Here is an 18,110-nt window from a genome sequence, read left to right as displayed (position 1 = left end):
GGCTTGTAAGTAAGGTCTACATCTGTTGTATTCGGCACATTTTATTTGAGCTCTAGCTAGTTACAGTGCCTTGCAAAGTATTCATCCCCCTTGGCTTTTTTCCTATTTCTTTTTGCATTTACAACCTGTAATTTTAAATGTATTTTTATTTGGAATTCATGTGATGAACATACACAATAGTAAATTGAAGTTTATTGTTTCAAAAATAAATAAATGTTAGTGGTCCATGTATATGTATTCACCCCCTTTGCTATGAAGCCCCTAAATATGATCTGGTGCAACCAATTACCTTCAGAAGTCACATAATTAGTTAGATTGTACACAGGTGGACTTTATTTAAGTGTCACGTATGTATACAAGCTATCCCTACCTGTTCTGAAAGGCCCCAGAGTCTGCAACACCACCAAGCAAGCGGCACCATGAAGACCAAGGAGCTCTCCAAACAGGTCAGGGACAAAGTTGTGGAGAAGTACAGATAAGGGTTTGGTTATAAATAAATATCCGAAACTTTGAACATCCCACGGAGTACCATTTAAATCTATTAAAAAAATGGGAAGAATATGGCACCACAACAAACCTGCCAAGAGGGCCGCCCACAAACTCATGGACCAGGCAAAAAGGGCATTAATAAGAGGCAACAAACAACCCTGGAGGTGCTGCAAAGCTCCAGAGTGGAGATTGGAGTATCTGACCATAGGACCACTTTAAGCCGTGCACTCTACAGAGCTGGGCTTTATGGAAGAGTGGTCAGAAAAAAGCAATTGCTTAAAGAAAAAAATCAGCAAACACGTTTTCGTCTTTGCCAAAAGGCATGTGGGAGACTCCCCAAACATTTGGAAGAAGGTACTCTGGTCAGATGAGACTAAAATGTAGCTTTTTGGCCAACAAGGAAAACTCTGTCTGGTGCAAAAACACCTTATTATCCCGAGAACGCATATCCCGAGAACGCCGCAGTGAAGCATGGTGGTGGCAGCATCATGCTGTGGGGATGTTTTTCTTAGGCAGGGACTGGTAAACTGATCAGAATTTAAGGAATGATGGATGGCGCTTAACATAGGGAAATTCTTGAGGGGAAACTTGTTTTGTCTTCCAGAGATTTGAGCCTGGTACGGAGGTTCCAGGTTGTAAGGCAACAATATAGGAAAAATGCAGAGGGGGTGAATACTTTCGCAAACCACTGTATTTGGGATGCAAGATGATTTGTAGATGACTGATTCTGCGCAGACCAACTGCAATGTAGTCGATCTCAATAACACACTAGTTCCACAAGGGCCTGGCCATATCGAGTCCTGCTGCCTTAGGAGTCTAAGCTTGTAATTTAGGCTAGATTTGGCATTGTCTTGGCGTTATTGGGATGAGGATAACTGAAGGGTAAAATAATCTAAGTAAACCCCCATTTCTCATGGGTTTCTGCTGAATAGCTGGTGAGTGTTGATGTTTACCCTCTGCAGTTTGATGCCGCCCTGGACGTGCTGTCCTCCGTCATCGTGGTGTGGCGCTATAGTAATGCCTCCGCCATTCACTCTGCACACAGGGAGTACATGTGAGTAGATATATCACCACCATATTTGTTGTTTTTGATGACCAGCAAAACTATATAAAGCCTAGAAATGATACTAGCACTGTTCTCTTCAGCACACACTAAGCGCTCTTCAACATAGGCGCTGCGGTTTATTACAATGCATTTCATTCTTAGTGCAGGGATTGGGACTGTAGTGTACAGTATTAGAAACCCAGCATTGTCTCTCCTCCACCTTACTCAGTGCACTGTAAATGGCTGTGCGCAAAAGACATGTCAAATGTGCATTTTCACATGTGAATTCGCTGTTTTCACATGTTGAGCTTACATTTGACATGTGAAACCATAGTTTCACATGTAAAACTCCACATTTAAAAATGTCACTTTCATATGAGGAATTGCAAGTGAAAAAGTCAAATTTTCAGGTTCACATGCAGGAAAAGTAAAACAATAAATAAATGGTGCTATACATGATTTTGTATACAGTGCATTTCAATCACAGGTAAAGACAGTAGGTTACTAAAAATAGAAACGATAGGAGGGAGGTTGGTCGGGGATGATTGGTGAATGTACTGTATAACGCGAATGTCGAGCAACCCAAAGGTTGCGTTGAAATCTCATCACGGTTAACTTTAGCATTTTTGCTACTTTGCAACTACTTAGCATGTTAGCTAACATTAACCCTTTAACCTTTTAAAACCACTTAGCTAGCGTGTTAACTGTAATCTTAACCCCTAACCTTAAAGCTAACGTTAGCTGCCTAGCTAATGTTAGCTACAACAAATTGGAATTTGTTTAATGTACACATACGTTACGAAGAAAGGCACACAAAGTACATTTTTAATAAGTAATTTGTTTATTTCACAGTAAGCTGTGATCGTGTGTTGCATGGATCTGTGTGCAAAATAATAGTGGTCCCTCAGTTTAGCAGTGAATTTCAACCACAAGACCAAGGAGGTTTTCTAATGCCTCGCAAAGGGCAGCTATTGGTAGATGAGAATTTTTTTTGAACATTCCTTTAAGCATGGTGAAGTTATTCATTACACTTTGTATGGTGTATCAATTCATCCAGTCACTACAAAGATACAGCTGTCCTCCTTAAACCGCTCAGATTTAATCATGAGGCCAATGGTGACTTTAAAACGGTTACAGATTCTCTTTGCCAAGGCTCCTGGCACTGCCAAGGCTGCCAACATTGTGGTTACTCCACAATACTAACTAGAGTGAAAAGAAGGAAGCCTGTACCGAAATAATATTGTAAAAACATGCATCCTTTTTGCAACAAGTCACTGAAGTAATTCTGAAAAAAATGTGCCAAAGCAATTACATTTGTCTTGAATACAAAGTGTTATGTTTGGGGCAAATCCTATATCACATTACTGAGTACCACCATATTTTCAATCAGTGGTGACTGCATCATGTTATGGGTATGCTTGTAATCGGTAAGGACTGGAGTTTTTTAGGAAACAATAGAAACTGAATGGAGCTAAGCACAGGCAATCTGAGGAAAACCTGGTTGTCTGACACTGGGAGATATTTACCTTTCAGCAGGACAATAACCTAAAACACAAGGCCTAATCTACACGAGTTGCTTACCAAGAGGACAGTGAATGTTGTGGAGTTGCTTAGTTACAGTTTTGACTAAAATCTATGGCAAGACCTGAAAATGGTTGTCTAGCAATAATCAACAACCAATTTCAGAGCTTGAAGAATGGGAAAATGTCCCACAATCCAGTTGTGGGAAGCTCTTAGACTCACAGCTGTAATCGCTGCCAAAGGTGCTTCTACAAAGTATTGACTCAGGTTGTGCATACTTATGTAAATTAGGTATTTCATTTTCAATAAATTAGCACACAAAAAAACATGTTTTCACTAAGCGTTATGTGTAGATGTGTGAAATCAATTGAATACACTTTGAATCCAGGCTTTAACACAACAAAATGTGTAATGAGTCATTGGGTATGAATATTTTCTTAAGGCACTGTAGCTGAAAGTAGTGAAAAATAAACATTTGAGAAAAATGAAATGTGGGGATTAAATAAAAAATAACGTGAAACTTCACACGTGAATGTTTCCTCTATTAATTTAGCAGCGGTCGCCCACCACTGCTAAATTGTTGCCGCCACTGCAGAAAATATATATTTCTCCTGAGACGTCCTTTAAATGGATAGTCGTTGGCTCAACGACTAAGTCTTTGGGATTAGCTAGCATGTCATTGCGCTAAAGCTAGTAGCAATGCGCCCCCCTCAAGTTACTCTGCCACCGCTGCAGAAAAATCCTACGTGAAATGCTACATGTTTCCAAAAACCATGTCTGACTCTGTTTTTTGTTTAGTTTAGGTTTCCTCCAGCGTCCAACTCCACCCCATGTTGACAGGCCAGGTGGCAGGTCCTTCGAGACCTAGTCCAGAAAAGCCCCCTACGAGGCGAGCATCTGTCTCCCCTCACACCACAGTCCATTTCCCTCTAGGAACCGGTGCAGGCCAAAAGCGGATGCTGCATCATTCAAATCATATTAGCTACAGTATCTAGCCAAGCCAAATATAAACTGACTTGCCATAATCAGTCCTGCAAGTACATAGGTCACCACCATATAGTTCATTTAATCTCTCAAAGGTTTATTTAAATATGCAATAAAAAAACACTTAAATACATTTAAAATATGTACAATATTTACAGAGCTCTATGCCCAGGTTTCCTCACGGCGCCATGGCAACCACAGAACTGATTATGGTGTGTGAATGAATGACCAGGGTGTCAGAGGCAAGAAGCAGGAGAGAGGGGAAACAAAAAGGTGAAGACCTGGCAAGCCGCCCCCCTCCCTCTTCCTCCATCCTGACAGACACCATCTGCCACAGTCTCGGATGTTTTCATGAATGCAGATCGCCATGGAGCCTCTGGTGTATAAGCCTGGTTAAACGAGCTTGAATGCTGATTTCACCATTTTGAGGGCAGCATTCAATCTGGTTTAACCAGGCTAAAATGAGCCTTCGGTTGTACCAGTGAACATCGCTTTGGTGTCAGAATCCTAATTGGAAGGTTTGTTACCCAGCAGCTAGTAATTGGCGCCTCCTAGGTGTGTGTTGTGGGGGGTGAATGTGTGTGTGTATATGTGTGATCCCTCAGGGGAGAGGCCAGGCAGGAGTAAGGCACTAGGCCACTGGACAATTAAATTACCAGGTCTGGAGACGAATGAGCGAGCAGCATGAATTTGCGGCACTTTTTTTTTTTCTTCCGCTGTAATTGGAAGAATATTGTTGTATTCTCCTGCTGACATGACACACGGAGCAGGAGAGAAATGGTAGACAGACTGGATGACTGCGTGCGTGTCAACTACAGTTCTGTCAAGTCCTTGCATCTTGCGACTTTGATATCAAAACAATCAATCTTGCAATGTGCTTGATGGCAAGACTAAAAAAAGGGAATTTTCTAAGTAGCAGGATCATTGAAGATCAAACGGATGTTTCAGTCAGCTGAGCTGTTGGTTGGGCAGGTTTGTTGTGAGGGAGAGTCTGTTATTGCACTTTACACAGCTCTAGGAGGTCTCTCTCTCACACACACACACACTGAGCTCTAGGTCTGTCTCCGGCTGCACCTCTGGAACCATTCCTACTTGGCTATTCTGGCTGCTTTGTGTTGCCTAGTTACCTTCCAGTTCGGATGTTTTTTTTTTTTTTTCCCCTCTCCCCAATTTCGTGGTATCCAATTGGTTGTAGTTACAGTCTTGTTTCATCGCTGTAACTTCCGCATGGACGCTGGAGAGGCGACGGTCGAGACCATGCGTCCTCCGAAACACAACACAACCTAGCCGCACTGCTTCTTGACACAATGCACATCCAATCCGGAAGCCAGCCGCACCAATGGGTCGGAGGAAACACCATACACCTGGCGACCTGGACAGCGTGCACTGCGCCCGGCCCGCCACAGGAGTCACTAGTGTGCGATGAGACAAGGATATCCCTGCCAGCCAAACCCTCCCTAACCCGGACAACGCTGGGCCAATTGTACGTCGCGGTCGGCTGCGACAGAGCCTGGGCTCGAACCCAGAGTCTCTGGTGGCATAGCTAGCACTGTGATGCAGTGCCTTAGACCACTGCGTCACCCGGGAGGCCCCTGGACTGGGTGCTGTGGAGTGCGAGCCAGCTGTGAGCACGCACGCACATGCTGGCATCCATTATGGCTTTTGTCTGAACATAGTGTACAGTCGTGGCCAAAGGTTTTGAGAATGACACAAATATTCCACAACGTTTGCTGCTTCAGTGTCTTTAGATATTTTTGTAAGATGTTACTATGAAATATTGAAGTATAATTACAAGCAATTCATAAGTGTCTAAGGCTTTTATTGACAATTACATGAAGTTGATGCAAAGAGTCAATATTTGCAGTGTTGTTCCTTCTTTGTCAAGACCTCTGCAATCCGCCATGGCATGCTGTCAATTAACTTCTGGGCCACATCCTGACTGATGGCAGGCCATTTTTGCATAATCAATGCTTGGAGTTTGTCAGAGTTTGTGGGTTTTTGTTTGTCCACCTGCCTCTTGAGGATTGACCACAAGTTCTCAATGGGATTAAGGTCTGGGGAGTTTCATGGCCATGGACCCAAAATATCGATGTTATCTTCCCGGGGCCACTTAGTTATCACTTTTGCCTTATGGCAAGGTGCTCCATCATGCTGGAAAAGACATTGTTCGTCACCAAACTGTTCCCAGATGGTTGGGAGAAGTTTCTCTCGGAGGATGTGTTGGTACCATTCTTTATTCATGGCTGTGTTCTTAGTCAAAATTGTGAGTGAGCCCACTCCCTTGGCTGAGAAGCAACCCCGCACATGAATGGTCTCAGGATGCTTTACTGTTGGCATGACACAGGACTGATGGTAGCGCTCACCTTGTCTTCTGCCCCAAACAATCGGAACAATCGGAAAGGGGATTCATCAGAGAAAATTACTTTACCCCAGTCCTCAGCAGTCCAATCCCTGTACCTTTTGCAGAATATCAGTCTGTCCCTGATGTTTTTCCTGGAGAAGTGGCTTCTTTGCTGCCCTTCTTGACACCAGGCCATCCTCCAAAAGTCTTCGCCTCATGCCTGCTGCCATTCCTGAGCAAGCTCTGTACTGGTGGTGCCCTGATCCCGCAGCCGAATCAACTTTAGGAGACGGTCCTGGTGCTTGCTGGACTTTCTTGGGCGCCCTGAAGCCTTAACAACAATTGAACCGCTCTCCTTGAAGTTCTTGATGATCCGATAAATGGTTGATTTAGGTGCAACCTTACTGGCAGCAATATCCTTGCCCTTTTTGTACAAAGCAATGATGATGGCACGTGTTTCCTTGCAGGTAACCATGGTTGACAGAGGAAGAACAATGATTCCAAGCACCACCCTCCTTTTGGAGCTTCCAGTCTGTTATTCGAACTCAATCAGCATGACAGAGTGATCTCCAGCCTTGTCCTCGTCAACACTCACACCTGTGTTAATGAGAGAATCACTGACATGATGTCAGCTGGTCCTTTTGTGGAAGGGCTGAAATGCAGTATAAATGTTTTTTTGGGGATTCAGTTCATTTGCATTGCAAAGAGGGAATTTCCATTCATCTGATCACTCTTCATAACATTATGGAGTATATGCAAATTGCTAACATACAAACTGAGGCAGCAGACTATGTGAAAATTAATATTTGTTTCATTCTCAAAACCTTTGGCCACAACTATGAAACATCTGTAATACACTATCTACTTACGTTTTTCAACAAATTCTCTTGTTTTTGGCCTCTTCATGGGCTCTTTTGATTTGTATGGTGGGTATAGTGAATCTGCGCTAGACTGCTAGATTAAGTAGGGGAGAGAGCAGACAATATAAACAGTGGGCTAACCTGACTACCACAGATGATAGTTGACTTTTGTTTTGTTGGCGGGGGGCCTTCTCCCAGCCAGGCTTACCTAATTGGATAAAGCTGTTTAAAGAAATTCGCTTCTCAAATTGATCCTCTGAGACTGTGTTCACTCTCTAAATCCGCCATAGAGAAAAGCAAAATGATTGTTTATTTAATGATGCCCTTTCTCTTCCATATGCATGGACGTAATGGGGACGATTTGCTATTGTATTACTTACTGTAAGTTGCAATGAACTTGTATGATGGGTGGTTGCAGTAGGTCTACTTTGTCATGGAAAGGTCTTCCTGTTGCCAATGATTTAGAAATGTTTTAAAATACAATATATGATCCCTCACTCGCATCTATGTAAATGACTGACATATCCTTTCTCTCGTGGAGCTGTGTTTTCAAAGCAGAATATTCTTAATCACTGTTCTGACTATTTCCTTCCATTTCCCCTGTGTCTCCCTTCATCTCTCTTGCTCCCCTCCTAACTCTCTCCCCCTCTCTCTACAGAGCCTGTGTGATCCTGGGTGTGGTCTTCATCCTGTCCTCCCTGTGTATCCTGGGAAAGGCAATCCATGACCTGGCTACCAAGCTAATGCCTGAAGTGGTAAGATGCCATCTCCTGATGTTGTACCCTTAAGCAAGGCACATACCCTTAACTGCACCTATAACTCTCAATCCAGGGGCGGCACACTGCATCCTATCTCTCTATTTTGAAAAAAGCTATATGGGAGCCACATGAGAAGCTATTTTTGGTGAACTTTACGAAATTCGCACAACAATTATCCCCCCTTGAAGCAGGGCAGTGTAAACAGAATTCTTGTTGAGCCAACACTCCTACATTATAAATGGTATTAGCAGAGCAGTCTTTTTGAAACGGTTTGCTGATATTAGAAATTTGGAGGGTATGAAATAGTAAAAAAATCGTTAACACTTAACGTGACACTGGGTGTCAAGTAATGACACTGTCATAAGTGTATGATAAAATCAGCAAAAAGAGACGTCCCTTTTTCAGGACCCTGTCTTTCAAAGATAATTTGTAAAAATCCAAATAACTTTACAGATCTTAATTGTAAAGGGTTTAAACACTGTTTCCCATGCTAAAGAGGCTTTTCTACTGACTCTGAAAAACACAAAAAGAAAGATGCCCAGGCATGCTGGCAGGAGGCATGAGGACTGCAGATGTCGCCAGGGCAATACATTGCAATGTCCGTACTGTGAGACGCCTAAGTCATAGGGAGACAGGATGGACAGCTGATCGTCCACGCAGTGTCAGACCACGTGTAACAACACCTGCACAGGATCATTACATCCGAACATCACACTTGCGGTACAGGATGGTGGCAACAATTATTCAAGTTACACCAGGAATGCACAATCCCTCCATCAGTGCTCAGACTGTCCACAATAGGTTGAGAGAGGCTGGACTGAGGGCTTGTAGGCCTGTTGTAAGGCAGGCCCTCACCAGACCTCACCGGCAACAACCGTCGCCTATGGGCGCAAATCTACCGTCGCTGGACCAGACCGGACTGGCAAAAAGTGCTTCACTGACGAGTCGCGATTTTGTCTCACCAGGGGTGATGGTCGGATTCGCATTTATCATCGAAGGAATGATCATTACACCGAGGCCTGTACTCTGGAGCGGGATCAATTTAGAGGTGGAGGGTCCGTCATGGTCTGGGGCGGTGTGTCACGGCATCATTGGTCTGAGCTTTTTGTCATTGCAGGCAATCTCAACGCTGTGCGTTGCTGGTAAGACGTCCTCCCTCGTGGTACCCTTCCTGCAGGCTCATCCTGACATGACCCTCCAGCATGACAATGCCACCGCACAGAATGAGCAGTATGGCTGATTTCCTGCAAGCTAGGAATGTCAGTGTTCTGCCATGGCAGCTAAGAGCCTGGATCTCAATCCCATTGAGCACGTCTGGGACCTGTTGGATCGGAGGGTGAGGGCTAGGGCCGTTCTCCCCCAGAAATGTCTGGGAACTTGCAGGTGCCTTGGTGGAAGAGTGGGGTAACATCTCACAGCAAGAACTGGGAAATCTGGTGCAGTCCAGTATTTAATGCAGCTGGTGGCCACACCAGATAATGACTTACTTTTGATTTTGACCCCCCTCCCCTTTGTTAAGGGACATATTATTCCATTTCTGTTAGTCACATGTCTTTGGACTGGCCACCCCTCATAGCCTGGTTCCTCTCTAGGTTTCTTCCTAGGTTTTGGCCTTTCTAGGGAGTTTTTCCTAGCCACCGTGCTAGCACTTTGATATATCAGCTAATGTAAGAAGATTTGATACATTTGATTTGATGATTTGGAACTTGTTCAGTTGGTCTGAATCTACAAATATTTACACATGTTAAGTTTGCTGAAAATTAACGCCATTGACAGTGATGACTTTTCTATTTTTTTGCTGAGTTTGTCTTAGTCATACAACAAGTTGTCAGCTGTTATTATAAACAGGTTAACACGGTCATGACACTTATATTTAGACCTGTTCTGGCATTTATTGTTATTTAATGGCTGGCTATGACACCCACATTAATTACAATTATTTTTTTCCCCTGCCAAGACGTTTCCATTCTTTTTGAAAGTTTGTTTCATAAATGCTTTGATGAAAATATTAACACTTTACACGTACAAAGAGAACCATTGCAATTTTACAATAGAACTATCAGGGCTGAGCTCGCTGTATGTATGCAGGGTTGAGTTGTGAAGGCATTTGTAATTAAAACGATACTCATACAGTATGTCATTATTGTGTTGATTAATTCCAGTCAATCATTTTTTAAATTAAAACGGCCTAGTTAGCCGAGCCACCCACAGTTCAAATATTAACCAAAGTTGGATCACATTCACATTTTCTCAGAACACAAGTAAATGGGCCTATTTTAGGCTATAAAAACATGACGTTATGTTTTCCCTGGCCAGGCCCAGATGGGATCAGATAGGCTCCTCTAGGCTAGTTGTAGCTGTGGTTATCAGTAGACTACAGTCAGACTGAAGCGCAGACATTGTACACGTTGACAAATCAAGAGGCATTTTATTAGATGTTTTTGGGGTTGCTGGCATGGGCTTCCCAGTGAATTCACTTATACCCATGTTTTCAGTTACAATTTGCTATTACACATGTAATGATTTGCAAAATAGTTATAAAAATGAAGCCTGGTTTGTAATCTTGAAATGTAGGCCTACTGTGCTTTTATATTAATATGAGAAGTTTAATCGTTTATTTTTTAAATTCGCTATTGTTACTTGAAGACCTGCTGTTAGCAGCTCTGCTTATGTCTTGAAGCTAAAATGTAAAGAGTAGCCTACTGCCGAGAAAATAAACCTTTTTAATTGTCTGCACACGTTTGTGAATTGTTGCATTCAACAGTGTAGCTAATATTTTTTAGGTGGAACATTTCTGTCATTGTTGAATAGTTTGTGCTTACCGGCTAGTGGCTACTGTGATATTTACAGTCAATTTGAACTGTGGACCAATGTTATGTTGCCAGCCACGACGAAAGTTATGGTAAGGCAAGGATGTAATGTGAACTGGAAAGAATACTGTTTCGCCACCCTGCTCCTCTCTCTCCTTCATATCTCGTGATGAGAATAGGGCCGGAGTTGTTCCGAAACATGTGTATTAAAATTCAGTTTAAGAGGAGAGACACCTCTGCATTGGCTGACTAGATTTACCATTGTAAGAGAAATGCACACTTCAGGAGAAGGGTAGAGAATCGGGACACAGCTTTTGAGATGTGCATTCAATTCCTCAAAGAAAATCCTGGACTGTCAACTGTAAATGTCAGGCACTATGTAAACGCACTTGAGTGTGTGTCTCAGTTTGCGTTCCAAACAACCCCCTATTCTCTACTACATAGTGCACTACTTTTAACCAGAGCCATATGGACCCTTGTCAGAAGTAGTGCACTAGATGGGGGGGGTCCTTTTTGTATCACAGTGTATTGATAAAACTAGGAAAGGAATTTTAGAACGTGAGTGTCATGACCTTCCCTGTCCGTAGAGGTTGTTGCACCCCTGCACTGACATCTGTTTCTTTCTAAGCTCAACAATGACTCAGGAATATACCGTGTGTTTACTGGGCTTGCAGGCTTCACCGTCCTTATACTTAATTGTAGACTATCTCTGGCTGTTATTTGTTGCCTGTTTTAAAATGCTTTGTCCCACCATCACACCGGCAGGATTTAGGGCTTCTAACCCCATGTAAACATTGTGTGTTTGAGCTACAGACTGCTGGGTTGTTGCATTTGATTGGTCTATTTCTTCTGCATCGTGAACCCAACCATAAGTGTGTGATTTAACGGGGGCATGAGCTAGAGTGTTATATGTTAGACAAGGGCGGACCCGAAAACGGTTCGTCAAACAAAAACATCCGACAGTTGTGACCTACAAACTATTATGACCCCTATGTGCGTGTTCGTGAGTCTTTCATATGTACCCTGTTTTACTCTGGCGCTCGCAGGCCACACGAATCGTTAGAAGGTAAGGGGTTCTTCTACATAGAAGATCATAGGAAATCGCAAGACAGTGTCTATAATACTGTAATAAACTCACATAGTTGTCGAACTCCACACAGTTGTCACTGGCTAGTTGGATATTCATTCCCCACTGAGCAGACAATTCCTGTACTTACAGCGTTCTTATAAATTCATTTTGTCAGATTTTTGTTTGGTGGCCTTATTTTGTTGACATTTTTCAATAAAACTCATAAATTAAACTTTATGGTTGTACTGAAAATAAAATGGTAAAACACTTCAATGTGATGCTAAATATGAGGGCAGAGCAAGCAGATTAATGAAAGTGGTGCATTTTTTCACTAGGGGATTTAATGGGACTGATGAGGTTATTAACCTTGCAGAAATGCAGCTTTTCAGGCCAGTAAGGCCGTAGTGCAATATTAATGCTACTGCGGAGGCACTCTGCAACACTTACCCACTCTCTCTCGCTCTTCTTCCTTCGTCACCTCTCTCTCTCCAATCCCCCTCATCTACTCTTCTCTATCAGGATGACTTCCTCTTCAGTGTGTCCATCGTCAGTGGCGTGATGTGTGTCATTTTGGCCGTGGTCAAGTTCATGCTGGGTAGGGTGCTCACTAGCAGCGCCCTCATCACAGACGGTAGGTACCTAACTCGGTGTGTAGTTGCTCCAAGACAATGAGCTTCAGTCAGTTTTTTTGTGCTTTTTTTTCTTCTATTAGGATTGTTAGGAGAAGATTATAATTGGTTTGTACCTAGGGGAAACCTCACGCTGGAGCTACCGAACTCTGAGGAAGCAACGCATACTTCTGCCTGATCTAGGCCACTTGAGTTCAGGCCAGTTAGAGAATTGGGGGAAGGTGGAGCACGAGGGTGAAAAACTCCATAGAAAAACTGAGAGAAAAGGGGAAAAGGTATGGTGTATAGGAGGCTATGGTTGTGTTTGAAATGGTGCCCTATTCCCATAGTGCACAAAGATGGAAGGTTTATTGGCTTAGACGCCATCATGAAATCTGTGGAATATATTGGGAACTACTTAGTGCACTATATAGGGCAGTGACCATCAATTAGATTCAGGCCAATTTCTTTTCTTGAGCAGATGGTCATGGGGCTGGAACATATACTGAAGATGGTGCCGACAGACATTGTAGCTCTGCTTCTAGCGCCTGAGCAACATTGCACAATTTATTTGTTATTTCTGCAGCTGGTTAATACCTTTTGGATAGCAGAGCGGCGGTATTCACCAGCATTACGACCAGGAGTACGACTTTCCCAAATTGTATCCTTTGTTCGTACCATCCAGAGCAATTGAACTTACCTCCTGAGGCTGCTCCGGGACGCCGCCGGCGGAGAAAAGTTATTCAGAGGGGACTTCTAGTCCTACTCAGGAGGCGTGCACACCGTCCACCGCTTCCGAGTATATTACTCGCTAATGTTTGATCTCTGGACAATATGGTGGACGAGCCTAGGTATGAGGTTCTCCTTTCAGAGAGACAACAGAGACTGTAACATAATGTTTCACAGAATCATGGCTCACTCCAGATATGCTCTCCCCGTCCATACAATCAGCTGTGTTCTCCAGTACATCACGCAGACAGGACTAAAGAACTCTCCTGGAAGAAAGAATGTTGGCTGTGTATGTTTCATCATTAATTGTTCATGGTGTGATAATATACAGAAACACATGTCCTTTTGTTCACCTGACCAAGAAAACCTCACAATCAAATGCAGACCGCATTACCTCCCAAGAGAATTCTCTTCGTTTATAGTCACAGCCGTGTATTTTCCCCCTCAAGCCGATAACACGACAGCCCTCAAGGAACTACATTGGACTTTGTGCAAACTGGAAACCACATATCCTTGGGCCGGATTTATTGTAGCTGGGGATTTTAACAAAGCAATTTTGAGGAAAAGGCGACCGAAGTTCTATCAACACATTGACTGTAGTACTCATGCAGCTAAAACTCTCGACCACTGTTACTCCCCCTTCCGGGATGCCTACAAGGCCTTCCCTCGCTTCGGAAGATCAGATCACGACTCCATTTTGCTCCTCCCTTCCTATAGGCAGAAACTCAAACGGGAAGTACCTGTGCTAAGGTCTATTCAACGCTGGTCTGACCAATCGGAATCCACGCTTCAAGATTGTTTTGATCGCGTGGACTGGGACATGTTCCGGGTAGCTTCTGAGAATAACATTGACGTATACACAGACAATAGGCCTGAGTTCATCAGGAAGTGTATAGGGGATGTTCCCAATGACTGTTAAAACCTACCCACACCAGAAACTGTGGCTAAATGGCAGCATTCGCGCAAAACTGGAAGCGTGAGCCACCACATTTTAACCAGGGCAAGTTGACTGGGAATATGGTTGAATACTAACAGTGTAATTATTCCCTCCGTAAGGCAAACAGGCAAAACGTCAGTACAGAGACAAAGTGGAGTCACAATTCAACAGTTCAAACACGGGACGTATGTGGCAGGGTCTACAGACAATCACGGATTACAAAGGGAAAAGCAGCCAGGTCACGGACACGTCTTGCTCCCAGACAAGCGAAACCCCTTTATCCTCAAAGTGGATAAACACAGTGCCACTGACACGGCCCACTCCCAAGGACTGTGGGCCCTCGTTCTCCGTGGCCGACGTAAGACATTTAAGCGTGTTAACCCTCGCAACGCTGCAGGCCCAGACGGCATCCCTAGCCGTGTCTTCAGAGCATGCGCAGACCACCTGGCTGGCGTGTTTACGGACATATTCAATCTTTCCCTATCCCAGTCTGCTGTCCCCACTTGATTCAAGATGTCCATCATTGTTCCTGTACCCAAGAAAAGCGATCGCCCTGTAGCACCCACTTCTGACATGAAGTGCTTTGAGAGGCTAGTTGAGGACCATACCATCTCAATCTTATCTGACACCCTAGATCCACTTCAATTTGCATACCGCCCCAATAGAGCCACAGACGATGCAGGTGCATCGGGGCAGGTGGGCAGGTGCGTAGCCATGGGTGGGCCTGGGAGGACATAGGCCCACCCATTTGGGAGCCAGGCCCAGCCAATCAGGATTAATTTTCCCCCACAAAAGGGCTTTATTACAGACAGAAATACTCAGTTTCATCAGCTGTCGGGTGGCTGGTCTCAGACGATCCCGCAGGTGAAGAAGCCGGATGTGGAGGTCCTGGGCTAGCATGGTTACACATGGTCTACGGTTGTGAGGGCGGTTGGACGTACTGCCAAATTCTCAAACGACGTTGGAGGCAGTTTATTTAGAGAAATTAACCTTAAATTCTCTGGTAACAGCTCTGGTGGACATTCCTGCCAATTGCATGCTCCCTCAACTTGAGACATCTGTGGCGTTGTGTAACACAACTGCACATTTTAGTGGCCTTTTATTGTCCCCATCATACGATGCACCTGTGTGATGAGCATGCTCTTTAATCAGCTTCTTGATATGCCACACCCGCCAGGTGGATGGATTATCTTGGCGAAGGAGAAATGCTCACTAACAGGGATTTAAACAAATTTGTGCACAACATTTAATAGAAATAAGCTTTTTGTGTGTGTGGAACATTTCTGGGATCTTTTATTTCAGCTCATGAAACATTGGACCAACACTTTACATGTTGCGTTTTAATATTTTTGTTCAGCATAATTACAAATAATTTGTAGACTGCAAGAAGCCCAAACAGATATAACTAAAACCTTTCAAATTTCAAATATGCACTCTTTAAATATTTTTAGAGCCGGTAGGTGCTGGGTTTTTACCCACACAGACCGGAGAATTGCATATAGTATACCCTCAGGTACTGGGCCGCACATCTATTTACTTCTATACCTGAGAAAGTTGTTCACTACTTAGGAGTCTTTATCGACAACTTCGTAGCTGCTGAGCTCTTAATCTCCCTTCTCGTTTCAATAAGAGATTTGTAGCAAACAGGCTGGCATCAAACCAATTTGAAAGGTCAGCTTTGGATGGAGATACTCGCTCATTAAAGTGTGCGTGGGGTTCGTTAAATTGTATGTGAGTGACAGCTAGCAGAATAGAGTAGGAGTTATTTACCTACCAGATTTTCGTCTCAATGTGACATTAAACAAGCCATCAAAGGGGCAATCTGTGATTGCTACATACATTTTTAGACTTAAGTGAATGATATATATATATATATATTTTTTATACTCATTGATTCTTGAAGAATATAACTTATAAATGCTTCATAAGCTTAGTTCAACTGTAGTACCCCATCGGAACCCAAATTATAAGCTAGTTTTGCGCCCTTGTTTTTAAGAAATGTAAACAAACACTGTAGTCTCTGTGTAATTTTGATCTCATGGATGTTCAGTCCTTGCATCCAATTTGAGTGGTTACATTTCTCCAGCCCTGTCACTTAGCTGTTTAACACTGACGGGGTGTCCCTTTGTTGTTGTTGTTAGAACTGCAGATTGCCCCTAGGAATACAGCGCCGTAGATGATATTCTTTACGGAGGTAATTGACGTGCCCAGCCTGGTCATATCAAACATACAGTATGTAAAAGACTGGCAGAGGTCCTTGTTAGTCGGTGTGTTTTTGAGGTGCAGAGAGATCCAGTTGAGTGGGCTCTTATGAATCGAATGAGGAGACCCAATCGAAAAGGTTTCAAAATCGTCTCTGTTCATTCTGTTTTATGGACTTTCGGATTAAGACTGTGGCAGACTACATGTCATTTCGTGAAATATATGTACATGTGTTCATTGTTGTTAATGCTCAAGCTATTTCTATTTCCCTCTGTGGGGATAATACAGTTGACTAAACTGCCTCTCTTGTCTGATCTACAGGTTTCAACTCCCTGGTGGGCGGAGTCATGGGCTTCTCCATCCTAATCAGTGCCAAGGTGTTCAAGCATGATCCCAAAGTGTGGTACCTGGACGGGTCCATAGGGGTCCTGATAGGTCTCATCATCCTGGCCTACGGGGTCAAGTAAGTGGGTACGGCCCTCAAACTCAACTCTGGACCTCAAAGCCAGTTTCATTTTGTCATTGTTCTCCTCTAATCAGGGACTGATTTAGACCTGGGACGCCAGGTGTGTGTGCCATTATCAGGCAGAACAGAAAACCAGCAGGCTCCGGACCTCGTAGTGTAAGAGTTGAGTACCCCAGGTGTAGGGGGAAGCTGCCTCTAAACAATGATATTGGGTCAGTTTTGCCCGGCAATGGTTAGGATTCAGGGAGGGGAAGCTAATCCTAGATCTGTATCTAGAAGAAACATAATATTCAATCACTTTTACACACATGTACATTATGTCCCCTGAGAAATACACTTATTTAAATAACAGAAATGTTGTCATTTAAATTGTACCCATTGAGAAGGCCCTTGGAGTAGAAACGTCCATTGTACATACCAGTGGATGCGCACGTTTTACATTGCCCGGTGCCCCAGTGGGTGGAGATTTCACCACGTTTTGCATCAATGGAATGATGCAAAACGAACACGGCCAGTGTTTCACTTAGATTGTTTTCCAGGTGGGGCCGAAATCAACATTCAGACACCAAAATGGTCATTACGCTTGTAAACATTAGTGGAGACGCTTTTGGTGTTAACTGTAAAAAAATGTTAATTGTTTCCCTCACACAGTAAATCAACTGCTCCTAAAGATATATATTTTTGCCTGTAGTGTCAATAACACGCTTCAAAAAAATAGAAGGGTATTTTACAGCTTTTTACCTCATTCACTTTTACTATTCTCTGGACAGTCAGGAAAAAAAGGAATGTCAAAGTATGTAGAGGAAAAATTCTCGCAGAAGTAATGAATTTAGAACCACAGCGCGGCAAAGAAATAGAGCTTTCCTTGCGTGATTCCAGTGATGGTGACCCTCATCTGACTGTGCAGTCGGGGAGAGGAGGTGCTCTTCATGTGTCTTCCCAGGTAGCACATCCCAACCAAACCATCAGACAGACAAAAAATGTATTTATTATTTTTAAAACAAGACATTTGGAGGACCAGAAACAAGGCCATTTATTGATGTACGTTATAAGTGCTGTTTGTCTTTCCTGATAAAGCTTGAGGGGGGGAAAAAAACTAGTTAAGTTCAACAGCGACGTCAAACCAACAGAACAACACCCTGTTGATAAATATGGCCCAGTAGATGATGTTTTTGATGTTCCTCTTCACCCAGGTGAAGAGAGCTCTCTGGGCAGGGACGATCTGGCTGTAGAAGAAACAATTAATCCAAATAGTTTGACATGCTGCCGGATACAGTGTACCCCACTACCA

The 18,110-nt window shown here is 43.4% G+C and overlaps 1 protein-coding gene across 1 annotated transcript in view; it reads left to right on the top strand.

The window, feature by feature from the left end:
- The window catches only part of LOC129859482 (transmembrane protein 163-like), a 38,105-nt gene extending 21,285 nt beyond the window's left edge, over positions 1-16,820 (top strand). Inside the window, exons 4-7 of the mRNA XM_055929319.1 lie at positions 1,452-1,543; positions 7,899-7,995; positions 12,397-12,508; positions 16,675-16,820. Of these exons, the coding sequence (XP_055785294.1) occupies positions 1,452-1,543; positions 7,899-7,995; positions 12,397-12,508; positions 16,675-16,820 (447 nt within the window). The remainder of the gene's footprint in view (positions 1-1,451; positions 1,544-7,898; positions 7,996-12,396; positions 12,509-16,674) is intronic.
- The last annotated feature ends 1,290 nt before the right edge of the window (positions 16,821-18,110 follow it).

The sequence above is a fragment of the Salvelinus fontinalis genome, chromosome 7 (assembly GCF_029448725.1).
Source record: "Salvelinus fontinalis isolate EN_2023a chromosome 7, ASM2944872v1, whole genome shotgun sequence".
NCBI classification, from domain to species: domain Eukaryota; kingdom Metazoa; phylum Chordata; class Actinopteri; order Salmoniformes; family Salmonidae; genus Salvelinus; species Salvelinus fontinalis.
This window is presented reverse-complemented; position numbering and strand designations above follow the sequence as displayed.